Source organism: Tyto alba, unplaced genomic scaffold (genome assembly GCF_018691265.1).
Source record: "Tyto alba isolate M040663 unplaced genomic scaffold, T.alba_DEE_v4.0 Super-Scaffold_13, whole genome shotgun sequence".
Taxonomy (NCBI): domain Eukaryota; kingdom Metazoa; phylum Chordata; class Aves; order Strigiformes; family Tytonidae; genus Tyto; species Tyto alba.
Window position 1 is genome coordinate 44,756,862 of NW_024881275.1, and position 15,584 is coordinate 44,772,445.

The following is a 15,584-nucleotide window of genomic DNA, read 5'->3' on the forward strand; positions in this document are numbered from 1 at the left end:
GACCAACTGAATGGGTTATGGATCAATAATTCACTGAACTTCAGGCAAATACATCATTTAGGGGGTGATTGGAGACTGGAGCAGACTTAGCTGTTTATCTAGGAAACCCAGTGATACTTTGTTATAAGTCTGCAATATCGAGTAAAATATAAAAAATTGAGGAAATTAGTGCTGGAAATATCAGGAGAGAGAAGGGACCACAGAACCCACTCTGTTACCCACTAAAACAAACACTCTATTGTCTGCTGTGGAAGAAGCAAACACTTCAGCTGTGTGAATTTCCAGATTTGATGAGTCTTTCAGGACTGAAAGTCATGTACCACTTGCTTGGCTTTGTCCCCAGTCAAAGAGGGTCATTATCAAGTACTGGAATCATATTACCCTTCTGTGCAGTACATAGTAGTGAGTTACTTCTCTCCACAACTCATCTTCTGTTTTCCATGTGTCCTCCATCTGCATTTTTTCTTTCCTGCTGAAGAGCAAGATAATCATAAGTGTTAAGAGATGAAGTAACAGCACTAAAATTGTCTCCATAACAAAGATGGGCTGTTTGAACAGGAATGGTTATAAGCAGTTTCTTGTGTTCATCTAGAGGTATATGCATGGATTTACTTTAAAGCATTCACAGATGCTAAAATTTTGGGGACTGAAGGGGATTAAAATAGCCAGCTGTAATACTACTTGATACTGGTCTTCTGGGCCCACTGGAGATGCAGTCTTGCTTTAATCATCTGTGGAAGCCTCTACAACTTAACTGACAGAAGCAGGTACTGAGTGTATCTGTGTTGCATCTGTATTGTTTGTTGGAAAAAGAAAGCAGTCATGAGCCACTCTGCAAGACTTGGCAGCAGCAAAGTAGATTAAGACATTATGTGCAATTTTGGGGGACTTCTGAGAAGCTGGCTCAGGATCTTGGCTTCAGAGGAAAATAGGTTCCAGTCCAGAAACCAGCAGTTCTAAACTTGCTGTGTATTGTACACTGTCTTGTAAAGGTCCACAGTTTTCCTCAGAAAAATGTCACAGGCTACCCTCCACTTAAGATGCTGTTATGCATCACTGAGTGAAATAAAAACCAACTGGCTTCAATGTGGCCAGGCAAAATTAATAAATCAACTCCAGGATCACCACCAATGTGTTTGAAACTTAGTGTCTTTAAAGGCTAAGAAGTGCCTTGACCAGCAGTAACATCTTTGAACAAGAGGGAACTTTCTGTTCATGAACAAAGGAGGCTTTTGACATGGCTTATCATTAAAGGCGCTGTGGGTCAAATCTTGGACATGCACACTGGAGACAGCATGCACTGTATCTACTACAGAGCATATAAACCAATGCCAACAATGTGCTGGGAGACTGATTTTTATTTTTTTTGCCTAATCCCCTTGATGTAGTTCACAGCATGGCATTTCAATAAGTAAAAGTAAGGACCAAGTCAAATGCAGGTACAACAGCAATTCAGAGGCAGGTTTCTGGCTCATGTAAAGGGACCTGGGCTCTACCGGTTGCAGCATTCTATGATTTATGGATAAGCAGCATCTTAATATGACTAGGTCAGTATAATTAGGGTGAAAATGACTTGCAACTGTGTGCAAGAACTGTGTAAACTCAATACCAAGTGTTTGAAAAGTGAAACAGGAGTTTTGCCACTCAGGTGTCTGGGCAGTAGAGTGGCTATAGTTTCTTGAACTGTCTTATTTCAGATGACTTATGCCAGCATCCACCTGCTTGTTCCTGCCCCTGTGCATTCTTATTTGTTGTTCCCTCTGCAAGACAATGCAGTAAATGATATCACAGAATTGATCTGGATTAAAAGTGACTGAGGTGATTGTGTGCATACACAAACATTTGTGCTGAAACGTGAAGGGGAGGGTGCAAGATTGAGAACCAAGTGGTCAGGGCATGGGTGGGGGGAGGGAAGGGGAGGCGGGAAGGCCGAGACCCTGACATCAACAGCTGCTTCTGCTGCCTTGAAGTGTATATGCATTTGCAGCCTGAGGGAACCTGTAAGTGTTCTAAGTAACACAACAAAACACTAACTATTAGAAAATTTTGAACAGACCACAGTTTTAAAAAGGAAATTAAAGTTCATGCATGGTGAAATACATGAGTACTAAATGTCGCAGCACTGTTAAGGTATTTTTTTTTAAAAAGGCACGCAAAACACTTTTCTTTACATACCTGCTCATCGGTTCTATCCAGAACAGCTTGAGCATTGCCTGAGGTGCAGTAGTACAGTTAAGACAAAAAAAGGACTTCTAATTAAAATTTTCCACTAGGATTTTTAGCTCTGTCACTGATCCTTTGTATGACTTCAATTTAGCCTGCTCTCTAGGATGAGAAAACAGACCCAAGCACATAGAGGCATGTTAAGGAGGTTAAAGTGTGTCTCCTTATTCTTTCTTATGTAAGAACCTATTTGGGGTCTGCTGTTTGGATCAGAACCCAGCAGAATATCTGGGAGTTATCACAGGGTACCAAGGCAGAGGATCAGATTTCCTCCTTGACTGAGTATTCACTCCACTAGAAGCAACAAGTCCTTGAAAAAGTCAAATTCCCTTTTCCAGGACCCACAACTTAATCATCCATTCTCTGAAGCTTTCTGGTCAAAAATAAGTACTACAGGGGCATAGGACATCTTGTTCCTCTTCTCAAGGTTAGCCTTGCACTGGGTGTAGTCAGTGAGACTGTGAGGCAGGAGAATATGGTTTCAGAACAACAATGAAACAGTACCTCTAACTGCGTGCACACAAATTTCCTTTTTGGCTTTCTCCCTCTGCTAGGCCAGCAGTTGTCCTGTGGAGGAACTGCTCCATTTGGGAAAGTTTACAGGCCCCCCTGGTTAGCAACAGCAATGGTAGTAAGTCGGAGGTGTTCCTCCGGACTGGCGTTGTGATGGGTGTGGACTGGCTATCATAAAAATACCTGTCTGTGGAACAGCCTTCCCTTTGCAAATCTCCTCGGGTTTGAAAATTATTTGGCTGGAGGGTTTAATGACAAAGACAATTCAAATTGGTTCTGTGGGATTTCATCTCTGCAGCACTGCCTTAGAATGGCTTTGCCACACACTTCCAGTTGTGTGGGTCTGTAATAAGTCGTAAATATGTTGTGGCTTGTGTACTATAGTGGTCCTTGAAGGACTGTGGGTGAGCACATGAAAATCTGATTGTTTTTTTCTCCTTTTGTAATATGGGTGGTATTTTGTCATATGGTTAACATGGACTAAGCATTGAATAATAAATGCATTCCAGTTGAAAAATCACTTTAGAAAAGATCTCTTTATCTAAATACATGCTGCAACTGAACTTGTGGCTTTCCTTGCTCTTTTGAGAGTGTTTTCAGTAAAGCACAATGATATCAGCTTTTAAACAGCTGTTCTTTGGGACTTCCACTCCTAGGAAACAAAAGCAGAAGCTTAAAGCACATATTTTTTTTCTGCAAAGTTCAGCGTAAAGTTTCTGCTAAGATCAGTATAAAGTTGTAATAATTATTTCAAAGCAAACATGACAGAGTGGTCTCATTAAGCAGAAACAGTTAACTGTATGATGACAGTAGCTGAATTCAGTTATGACTTCCCAACACTTCAAACACATGCATTCTTCTTCATACTAAAGAAACAGAGTTATCTATCCCTTCTAGCAGTAGCTGACATGGACTTATTCAAGGCTTGTCTCGACTGCAGTCAACTCAAGTATTTGTCTCTGTTTCGAGTCTTGTAGCATGCACATGCAAGCACACAGATTCCACTCAGTGCAATCTGTACCTCAAGGGTATTATGATGTTAGCTGCCCCAAAAGACAAGTCTAGAGAAGGCATGACTTGCCAGCCGCTAGCAGTAATTGCATAGGGTAGCTCTGTTCAAGACCTGCTAGAACTTTGTCTTTCCACAGTGTGCCTGGAAAGTACTGGTGATGTTTTTGCAGCATTTCACTAGAAGATGTCATTGCTTCCCCCCTGCCAAGGTGTAGTCCAAACACCTATTAAAGACACTCTCACAGTGGGACCAGTATTACTGGAGCTGAACTGAATCTGGAGAGCTCTTATGAATGTAAATAAACTACTTTGTGAGCCACTGTAGAGAGTTATTTTCCAGGGAAATTCATGATGGCATGTTCATATGTACAAAGACGACTGGTCACTTATGACTGATGTTTGTCATTGTCTCTGGAGATACCACTTGTGCAAGGCTCTCTGAGAAGGCTCAAGGGTGCAAAGGGCAGTGGTAAAGAAAACAAAATTCCCACCATAGAAATGGCATCATTGCAAGTTCTGGTGAGAAATGAACTTGGGGTGCTATCAATTTGTTAGGGAAGAAAGGTCAAGGTGGTGAGGTGTGAAAGGATAGATGGCTCCTCCTCACATTTCAGGGTAAGGTTTGCAAGCTTTTTAAATCACTTAAGACTTGCATAGAGGGTCAGACCAAAGACCTGATCAGCTCAGTGTCCCCTGAATGCTAGTCCAGCAGTGGCCCATAATGGAAGCATGTGAAATAATGCAGCCAAGGGCAAATATATAGTAGTATTTCCTCTATTGAATATCATGTTCTTCAGTAGTTTGCAACTCAGGCTTTCTCAGCTATTACTGGGATATTGGTATTTAACAGCGCTCAGTATGCTTTCTTTTTGATGGTTCTTCTAAGCCTTTCTGAAACCCACATTAACTTTTGGTACCTTCAGCATTGAATGGTATCTACTGAATTTCTCCATTTTGACAAGGTTATGTGTGCAGTAGGTCCTTTGGTTTGTTTTAAACTGATCTGTTCACTGGAAGCCCTCTAGTCCTACATGATGAGGCGCTGTGAGCAATCATCCCCTGTTCCCATTCTCCATCCCAATTGTAATTCTACAGACCTATGTCATAAGCTCTATTTGTCATTACAGATCCCACTGGAAGAATTGTGGTCTATTGTTCTTCCTTCAGAAGCCATTCTTATTTTGAATCATACTTGTGGCCCTTTTCTGTACTTGTGTACCCTCAGAGATGGAGGACCCAAAATTACATGTAGTATTTGAGAACTAGGATTTCACCATAGATATATATTGATGTTGGTCTGTCTTATCACTGTAATTCTAAGATCTCCCTTTCTGAGTGGCAGTAGCTAGTTCAGAGCCATCAAAAGCTATCTTAAATTAGAACTGTCTTTTCCCTATGTACTTTACTTTGCAGTGCTGAATTTCGTCTGGCACTTTATAACAGTGTCTCAGCATGAGCCCATCCAATAATCCTTTGCAATTGACTTTTGACTTTTCACTGTTCTGAACCAATTAGTATCATCAGAAAGCTCTTCCTCATCTACTGTGTCCCTGAATCACCTCTGAATACAGTTAAAAACACAAATCTGTGTAGAGCTTGATGAGGAATACGGAACTGAACAAGCACATCTGCTGGTATGCATGAACCTAGGCCTTTCTACCTTGTTGTGTTGCTAAAGTGGTAGTGCAGCTATGTAGCTTTGATATTTGCTGATTCTATTGCTCTAAATATGTCTTGAAGGTCTTAGCCTGTGGAGAGTTTTAATTGCTTTTCTTTTAGCCCTAATGATGTGTTTTGAACCTTAAGGCCTGTGTTCAGGAGAAATCCATTGATGTTACAGAGACCCTCCCTGAATTTGCAAGTGGCACTGGAGCAGGCACTAACTGTACTCAGAAAATTTAGCTGGGTTTTAAATGCCCCAGCAGATCAATGGAACAGTGCCTATCTACACCAGCTGGCACTGACCAGATCTTATCACAGGGGGCCACCCTTATAGCCCCCTCCCCTGCTACCAGAAAACCCCACCACTCACTCAAACCCAGGACACCCTCCAGCAAATCAGCTAGAACAAGTCAAAGCCTCCAGACTTTGCTTCCAGAAATTACCCCAGGGAAAATATGAAAATTAAAATCTTCAGCCCAAAAGACGTGTGCTAAAATCAAAGGCATTGGGTGTTCCTCAGTGTCACAATGTTGAACTTTAGCATGCTTTCAAATGCTGCAATGCGTAGCTGCTACCATGAAATTTTAATAAATTATTTTAATCTTCATTCCTGTAAAACAAGGATTGTGTCCAAATGTTTCCCATGAAAGATAATCCAGGTATGTGAACAGAAGTGGAAAAGAACCCCACAAACCAAAACTTGAGCCCACCTGTTACATGTAGAGCTACTGGAAACAAGGAGTTGTCTTCAGTGTGACTCTCTGTTAGACCAAATAATTTCCTGATAGTTATGCCTTCCACTTCTGGAGAGCTGTCAGTCTTTTGTGATGATGGTGTCAGCTGTTCCATGGAAGCTGGTGGTTTTAAAATACACTCTTGGTTTAGATAAAGTCAAGGCCCAATCAGAGGACTTGCGTGATGAAGATGATGTACACTGCAACAGGAGTTCTCAGTATCTGAGCTAATATCTGTGGAGTCCCACTAAAAGCTTTTGTCTACCAGCTGGTCTTTTCCTCCCTCATGTAGACTTTTCACCCCCTTCTTAGCACTGGCTTTCAGGATTTCAGGTCTATCCACACGGTGTCCTGTAGGCTGTGCTTGTTTTGTGGCCTGGAATGCCAGGCCATCCTTCGCACTGTGTTTGCATGCATTTATCATTTTATTGGGATGGTTCTGGTTATGGAATCACTGCATTTAACCTGTGAGGAAGGAAAACGGTGTCCCCATTATGTTGTGATGCTCTGATGCCCAGGGTATTTTAAACTCAGGTTGCACAGAAAGCCTGCTGTCTTCCCCATCAAGCACTTTGCCATGTAAACAATCCTTACGACTCTCCTTTACAAGAATGTTTACAAGAATTTAATTTCTTTGTGTCTTGCAGTGACTTCTAGTTTCCTTTTCTCTCTTCCCACAGAGACGACTTACTTTAAATTCCTCCTTGTGGGATCTGTCAGAGACTGTGGAAGCTTTGAGAGATAGCCTTGGGAAGCTTGTTAAAGAGGTAAGGAGCACCTTTGTGTGAGAAAGAACGCATCACCGTGGTTGCTGTTTTAGGCTGCAGTCGAGTACAAGAAGCATAGGTCTCCTTGGTGAAACTGAAATCCCTGACTTGTTTTGAAACTTCCCCCCATCCTACAGCCGTTCTCCCCGTGTCAGTAGAGGCAGCATGCACTTTGCAACCCCTTATTACTTCAACTTCCAAACACCATAGGAGTTTACTGGATGCGTGGCTACTGATTGGAATCCCATGGAAGGAGCAGAAATTAAGACATTTTTTGTGGGGTTTGCCATCTCAGCAGTTGGGCAATGCATCTGTTGCCTAGCAGTGCCTTGCAAATTGCATGTAGAGGTTTGCCTCCTTTCTAGTTTTTTCACTCAGTTTCCAACCATGTCAGGGGTGTTACTTGGTGGTATCTACTGGTCTCTGGATGCCTTGAGGGTATGGCACGTGGATGAGTTGTTGTGGCTGTTTTAGTCTAAATTACTATCTATAGGTTACTGTTTGCTCTTTGTCTAACCAGCTTTTTAGGGCAGGGATTGTCTCTGGTAGTGCAATGGAATCACAACACTGGGTGTGAAAGGCACTGGCAAAACATAAATAGCAATTTGAAGAGGCAAAATGACATTATAGAGACTTCAAGTGTTTGTTTTTGCAGGTGAAACAAGGGATTAAGGAAAAAGTCCTGTGTGCCTAGTGTGAATCAGAAGCCCATAACTGGAGGGGGGAGGGGGGCGTGGGGGGGTTTAAGCCAGAAATTTATTTTAGTTGCTTTTTGGCTGGCTCTGACTTTGAGGTGCTGCTGGTAGACAAAAACATTCTCTCCCTGAAGCAGAATCACAACCATCTAAACTAAACAATGCTCCCTCTTCCTCCTCCCCTTTGCTAGTCGTCCGTCTTTGCATCTGAGCAAGACAGCTCAGAGCCGTGAACGGCAGTAACCTCTGAGAGCATGCACAAGAGTGGGTCACTTCAGGTTACTGTGCAATCCACTCCCATGGAGGGGCAGCTGCTGGGAGCCAGTGCCATGCCAGCCAACAATTCCTGGCATGCATCCCTCCCCCGAGTCCCACAACCTGCTGCCAGGTCCCATTTACAGTTAAATAAGATGATTCCAGGATCAACTTCAGTTGAGACTGTGTCAGAGCTCTTGCTGCTAGCAGGGAGGCTGCCCTTCAGAGTTTGATTACAGCTGTTTCCCGTTATGTCACTTAAGCTTGCCTTTTTTTTCTTGTCCGGGATAAAAATAATTGAAACCATGTGATACTCAGTTTGCTGATGTGGCTGAAAACGTCCAGGGTAATGTGCCTTTTGCTTGGCAGCTGTTCTGGGGTAGGACTACCTTTTATTCTGCCCTATTGCTGTGCAAACAAAGGCAGCTTTTTCCTCTGCGTACAGTGTGAGCTGCTCCAGATGGCATGACCGAAAGTTACTTCTTATTGTCTGGCAGGCTGATTCCTGTGTGAAAAGGAGGGACTTTGCTCCCTTTTTCGAAGGGCAGCAGCTTGAGGGGGTGGGGAGAACTATTGTTTGTGCCATGTCTAGGAGCCTTTCTAGCAAGGAATTTTAATTAAGAGTATAGTCTGAACAAAATATTTGTCTCTGAGTGTGGGGATTGATTGGATCTGTGTCCTTGAGCTCTTTAAATCAACCAGGGAGGGCAGATTAAACACTTGGAGCAAGGGGAACTATTAACACTTAAAGAGCCGGGTCTGATGTCTGAGAGAAGAAACAGCTCAGTAACCCTTCACACATGACATATGTGCTTCCAGTGGTGTGAACAAACCATCTGCATGTCAGTTGTAAAATTGCCTGTGCCAAAGATGAAACAAAACTCCTTGCTCAAGCTGTTTTAAAATTATGTGTAAAAATGTATTTGCTAATGTAATCCCTCTGCACGGGATTCATGGGAATTAGCTGCACTTCCTATTTGTGTACCCTTGCTCGTGTTAGGGAGTTTATGGTACTTTAGCTAAAGCAGTTGACATTTTGCTGAGGAAAAAATCAGCTGTTTTACCTAAGATAGCAAAAACTCCCCAGGGGGGCCCTTTGAATTGGACACTCACTGTTACACCTGAAATGCAACCTTGGCCTTTTGGATGAGGAATCATCAAATCCAAAAATCCACATGAGCATATGTAATACACAAAAGATGATGTTTGACATTTTTTTCATTCATGTCCCCTAATGCTAGTGTCCTGTCAGTCGCCTTGAAACTGTGGAGCCAGATTGAGTGGCATTAGGGTACTGACAAAAAGGCAGCAGTTAGTGGTGAGGAAATGAAAGTGCAGCTGCAGCAGCCACTCTGGACACACATACTGAGTCCCCAGGCTTTAGCTGTTCTCACAGCTGTCTTCCATCGTATCAATGTGGCATGTGTTTTTCACACAGCTAAAAATAGACGCTCCTTTTGTATGTGACACATGGTAGCATCAAGAATTTTCGTCCAGATGTTGGCATATCTAAAGCATACACAGTGCTACATATGAACACAAAGGGTCTGGTTTGCCTCCCAGTGTAAGGCCAGAGACTCTTGATGTGCTTTCCTTTGGTGAATTTGGATTGAGTTGTTCCAGCACGCCATCACTTTCTGCATTGATGCTGGCTGGCTTTGCCAGCTGTCCTAGACTTTGATTATCTGCATTTTATTTAAACAAAGGTGGCAAAACTGGCAGATGGTCTTTGACTGACTATGTTATTATCTCTGAAAACAGGGCAGTTGGGCCACAGCATCAAAAGTTCTTTCTGAGATGCAGCTGATGAGCAGTTACAAATAGGTGTCTCAGCAGCTCTGCTTGCCCTTTTTAGTGCATGTTACTGTTACGGGCAGCACAGCAAGAACATCCAAGTTAATGTCACCCAATATTTCAGTAGCAGTTAAGAAACCATATCAAATGCTAGAAAAGATCTAAAAAGGGATAGAGAACCAGCTGTAGGATGTTACTGTGACATAATATAAAACTGTGGATTGCTCTCCTGTTCGATATCGAATATAGATCTAACCCTTCCTTTCCAAAAAGGGGTGTCAGAACTCAAAAAAAGTTCAGAGAAGGGCAATTAAAACATTTAGAAATGGACTTCCATACAAGGAACAAGGGAGTAGTCTGGGGCGTGTCAGATTGGAAAAGAAATGTGTTAAGGATATAACAGAGGTCTGTAGAGTTGAGTGACCCAGAAAAAAAGAGGAATTGAATGTTCACTGTCTTGTCCAGTGCAAAAAACCATAGGACCAAATGGAGCTAGCCACAGCCAAGGAGAGGAGCAAAGAAGGTTCTTTCCAGTGATGTGCTGGATGTTAAATACTTGTGAGTGTTCAAAACTCTAGGCATTTACCGTGGAAGAAATTAATTGAGGGCTAGTAAATAGAAGATCCCTGAGCTGAAAATAAATGGAAGCTGGAAGGCTACTTGGGGGAAGTATTCCACATTCTTGTCCTTGCCTTATTTTATCCTAACATCCACTTATTGGCACCGTCAGAGTTACTGAGATAACCAGATTTCTAGACTGTATGGACATACCTCTGCTGATGTTCTTACATCTCCAGACAGGGAGTCTGAGAGCACTGCTCTAGTGTAGTGTGAAACCAGTGCTCATGGAGGTGCATTGCTTCTTCCATTGTGAGATTGGTCATGCCTCTGAGTATGGCAACATTAATGCAGTGAGTATTTCAGACTGAGCACTTGGTGCTTTTGTTCATGACATATTGCAGGTAGATGCTTATGCCAGACAAATGAGTCTGGAGCTACCAATCGTCCCAGCCAGTTGTGTGATGTCACCTCAAGCCTGGTGTGAGGCCAGCTGGTCTGGAGAAGGCTCCTTGCTGTAGCTGGCTGCATGCACAGCTCATGCTGTAATCAGGCTCCAGTTTGCAACTGGGCTTGTTTTCAAGGGTTTTCTGGGAACGCTGTTGTCAATGGGTAGGGAGGTGCTGGGATGGGGACAAGTGATACTGATCTAGGAAGTCAAACTGGTTGCCTGGTGTAAATCGGTGGAGGCTTGCTGACCTTGGTGGAATTGTGCCAGGTGGCACTGCTGGGGCCTGCAGCTCATCCAGCCTGTGTCCTATGAGCTGCACTCACTTTGCGCTGTTCCTTAGTCCCTCTTCTGACTCAATACACCCCATCCCACTAGGCATGAGGGGGCTCCACTGGAATGTGAGCCATTGTGCAACCAGGAGAAGTGGCTTCCACATGAGAGGGCAGGGAGGGCAGCAACCACCTACAGCACTGGATGAAAAAACTTAAGAGTGAAGAGCTTGTCAAGGGCACATTCCTTGTGCATGCACAGAAGAGACTTCCCTCTATGTTCTCCCACTGTGGCGGGGGGAAGTGTGCTTGCCATCATCTTTACTGTTGATGTTGCGTGTTGCGTTCAAGGGAATTCTCATCTGTTCAAAAACAGATGTGTGATTTGAAGGATAATGGCAAGATCTTCTTAATTCTCTAATCCTGTTCCTATCCCTGCTTCTACTCTCTTCTCTCCCCTTCCCCTCCAGTTGCTGAGCATGAAGAGCTGGAGTGACATGAGGCAAGAGGTGATGTTCCTGAACAATGTGAATGCCTCAAACTCTTCTACACAGATCTACCAGGCTGTGTCGCGCATCGTTTGCGGCCATCCTGAAGGCGGAGGGCTCAAAATTAAATCCCTCAACTGGTATGAGGATAACAATTACAAAGCACTGTTCGGAGGCAACAGCACTGAAGATGATGTAACTAACTTCTATGATAACTCCACAAGTAAGTGTAACCCTGGCATGGCCTAAGATCCCAAGTACTTCATGGTTGTCAACACTAATGTTTCCCAAACTTCCACAGATGAAAGCAGGTGGTCCTGAGGGACAGCATACCTTCTACTGTTTCAGAAAGGCATGCACATGACTCTGTCCTGCACATGCCCTTAAGGCCAACGAGGATATCAACATGCAAGGGACTTACAAGGGCCTTGTGTACAGTCCACAGCAGGCTGTGCAGTGGACCCCCTTTAGTGGGGAAGGGAGCACAGTCATGTGCAGCCTTTGGAAATCTGTCCTTTTCTGGACAAATTTTCCTCATGACCTTCAGTGTGGCTGTTAATGCTGGAGGCCACCTGGATGCTCCATGCTTGCTGGGCAGCCCATGGAGGCTTGGACTGTAAGGGGCTTTTTGTGGAGCTTTGCAGAAGAGGAGGGGTTTTGTTGTCTGAAAAATGATGTGCTTTCAGCTGTGACTGTCCTTGAAGCCCACACAAGTAGGGCATATACCTTCTGCAGTTGTCACCATGCTGTTCAACCACTCATCCTTGTCCTCTCCTCCTTAGCACCCTACTGCAATGAGCTGATGAAGAACCTGGAATCCAGTCCGCTTTCCAGGATTATCTGGAGGGCTTTGAAACCCTTGCTGATTGGGAAGATCCTGTACACTCCTGACACACCAGCCGTAAGGAAGGTCATGACTGAGGTAACTCTAGCCCTATCCTCTGATACGTAGAATGAGTTATGTCCTCTGGCTGTGCAGCTTAGCTGCTCAGTGTTATGTCAGGCCCAAACACAAGCCTAGAAAGAATTGCCTGCAAAGCACAGCCTCCGTAGTCTCTCACCTCCCATACACTTGCAGTTGAAGGCTCAAGGAGAAAAGGCCAGGGTGAACTCTTCTTCTAGACTTGGCTGAAAGCTTTTCTGGTGGTGCCTTTTGATTATCCACAGACTTTGCATCTCTAGTGTGGGATATAGGAGTGGGGAAGACCTTGGTAAGCCTTCAGGTGTCCTTCCTCTCCTCCACTGCAGACTGGTGAGCGGATCCTTAATTATTTCCGATTGTGGGTTACTTAATGTGCCCAAGCTCCCTCAGCAAGATTCTTCAGCAGGATTCTTCATGGGGAGGGGCTGCCTCTCTGTGCCCTTCATCTCCGAGGCAGAGTTATTCTCCACTAAGCCTTGAAAGGCAGTACTCAGCCACAGGCATCCACACTCCTTGTTGTTGTTCTTCCAAGTGCACTTGATTTTCCTGACTCTGGTCCTTGTAGAAGCTGAGCTGCTGTTTGAATACAAGCAACACTCAGTACTTTGCTTAACAGGTTAATGCAACCTCTCAGCATGCAGTGGATCTCTGCCAGCTTTTGGAAATAACCTTCCTCTCCTCTTTGCCCATAGGTGAACAGGACATTCCAGGAGCTGGGTGTGTTCCGTGACCTTGGTGGGATGTGGGAGGAGATAAGCCCAAAGATTTGGACGTTTATGGAAAGCAGTCAGGAAATGGATCTCATTCGGGTCAGTATACTGTCCTTGCCAGAACCATCACTGTTGTCTTCTTCAGTAAGTGATTAAATATTTATTTTAGGTGGTGCTTCAGTGATGAGCTGGGCAAATAAATAGCATGGATGGGATGCCTTCTTGAGACATGTTGTGATTGTACTGATCTTGCATTATGTTTGGCATTCCTTCCTTCATGTAACAACCTGCTGCAAACAGGAGCAGTGCATGTTTAATACCCGTTTCTAATCTGCCTTTGGGGAAATGGGCTATTTCTTCCAGTGTTGCCCTCGTGCAGTATGAATATCTGACTTGTGGTATTTTTGTAAACTGGGGACCTGTGGGCTTGGTGACACGCTTAGCTCCCTGTGCTGTACACTTCTCCACAACAGTGCTCTCATGATAGCAAGTGATCATATACCTAGATCAGATCCTGGAAGGTGCCAAGTGGCCTCAGGCCCCATTGGGTACAGAGCTGAACCTAGATGCCTGCCAGTAGTCTGGCACAAATCTTGTTAAAACTTAATTTGGAGTTGCATGGTATGTGTAACTTAGTAATACTTGAGTGCTCATGGGAGAAGAGCAAACATCACCCTACGGCCAATTGCTTCATAACGTGCCATGCATACTAGGCCATGAAGAAGCGGTTGCGAGTTTTGTTTGGATTTTACTTGTTTTCTGCTAGCCTTGTTGGCTCCCTGGAGTGTTGTGCCAGGTGCTAGACCTGCATTACTGGGCCATTATCTGCTTAAGTGGCTTAGTTCACTGTTGATTCCCTCAGGTGCAACTCTGAGGGGTGGATCTTTGCACCCCATGCTGATGTTTTTGGAAGCACAGTGATGTAAAACTGGATCATGCAAGAAAGAAACAGTTGTAAAGTAGCCTTTCCTGCTGTCTCCGCAAGGCAGCTGGTTGGGTGTCACAGTGCAGCTGTTACACAGAGATCTCCCCAGGTCTTTTAAGACTTGAAGTTCATTCCTTGCTTACCCCAATGTAATGCTGTGCTGAATAGTCTCTGATCTGCCATGTTGCACCTCCCCATCAACATGACATACTAGAGGGTCAGAGACATAATTTTCATCTGTCCTGTGCCTCTGTTGGCTTTATGAAAGTTAATTCTGTAGATGTTGGCGTTAGGGAGGTGAGAGTCAGAGCCACCAACTGTAAATTGAACCATTTGCTGCAGAGGGTGCAGATAGAAAGTCAAGTCAAGGTTTGGATATTGGTTTGCAGTCATGTCCTTTGAAAAGTGAATGTTGTTAACTTTTTTTTTTTTTTTTTTTTAAATGAGTCCTGGGATTTTCTGATTTTGCATTTTATGCTTCTTGTTAACCCTGCTAGATCTGGTAGTTAATTCTTGATCTTCCCAGCATTCTGGTGGTCTCCCCTGTATTGGTGCAGTAGCAGGTGTTCATTTGTTGTCACCTGTTGCAGTTCACACAAGCAGTACTTCACTGACAATGCCTGGGCAGCTCCTGGGCAGCATCCCATTGGGTTCAGAGGTGCAGCACAAATACTTGTACATGAATAGGCTGAAACAGAGTTGCCTGTTTGTGGTTGCTTTCAAGGTGGAGGTCGGTACTTTGCTGTTTGTTAGCCACTGAGACTGCCATGCTGCTGGGTGACTGGTCATCACCTCCCAACTTTCTGAGCCTATTGCTTCCTGCTGAAGGAGGGGAAAGTGCTTTGCTCACCTCTGGCACTTCTAGCTTGATGCTAATGTGACTGCTAACTTCAGGGAGGACAACATGTACCCCTGGAGTTAAGGAGCCTTCATGTTGCTGCTGAAGGTGATAAGGCTGAGCCCCTCCCCTGCAGACATGATGCCCTTCCTGCTGGGGATGGTGATGCAACCCAACCTTGGAAGAACAAAGGTGGAGAGAGAGCAGCGCAGCTGATCCCTGTTTGCTTGTATTTCCCTTTTGCATGTTCTCCTTTGTTAGCTTGGCCTGTTCTGTTTTCCCAGTTCATCATGCTGTTTTTGTAACTGTGTGACCTGTTACTTTCTAGTTTGTTGGTAACAGCAGAGCATGGGGAAGTTCCTCACCTCTCTGCTTCATTCTTTGTTCTGGCAGAAAATCCATTTCCTGTTTTGATTGGTTAGGATTTTTACAGTTTTCTCTTGTGTGGGCTTTTTTGCTCTCTCTCTCCTACTTCAGTTCAACTGTGTCCTTTACAATTAATGCTCCCCTACTGCCTGCTCTTGTATTGTCTGCCCAGAGGACTGGTTTCCACTTCAATACTAGGTGCTTCTACCTGGACTGCACTTGTGTATTGGGTTGTGCATACATGTAGTGGGGCAAAAGCCCGTCCTCAGAAAGTTAACAGTTAAAACAGGTGAAAAAAGCACTGTCCCAGATAGAACAGAGGCACAGGACATGATGTCTGTACAGCTCTCTGCTGCCCTCTCCTTGGCAGGACACAGAGGCAGTCAGCCAGCCTGCACATGTT

General features: G+C 44.2%; 1 protein-coding gene across 4 annotated transcripts in view; it reads left to right on the forward strand.

Annotated features, from left to right (window-relative positions):
- Positions 1 to 15,584, forward strand: part of ABCA1 (ATP binding cassette subfamily A member 1) — a 99,002-nt gene that overhangs the window by 52,739 nt on the left and 30,679 nt on the right. For all 4 annotated transcript variants that reach the window (XM_042787638.1, XM_042787637.1, XM_042787640.1 and 1 more), the window contains 4 exons: positions 6,824 to 6,910; positions 11,403 to 11,643; positions 12,203 to 12,342; positions 13,035 to 13,151. In XM_042787638.1, coding sequence (XP_042643572.1) covers positions 6,824 to 6,910; positions 11,403 to 11,643; positions 12,203 to 12,342; positions 13,035 to 13,151 — 585 coding nt within the window. The remainder of the gene's footprint in view (positions 1 to 6,823; positions 6,911 to 11,402; positions 11,644 to 12,202; positions 12,343 to 13,034; positions 13,152 to 15,584) is intronic.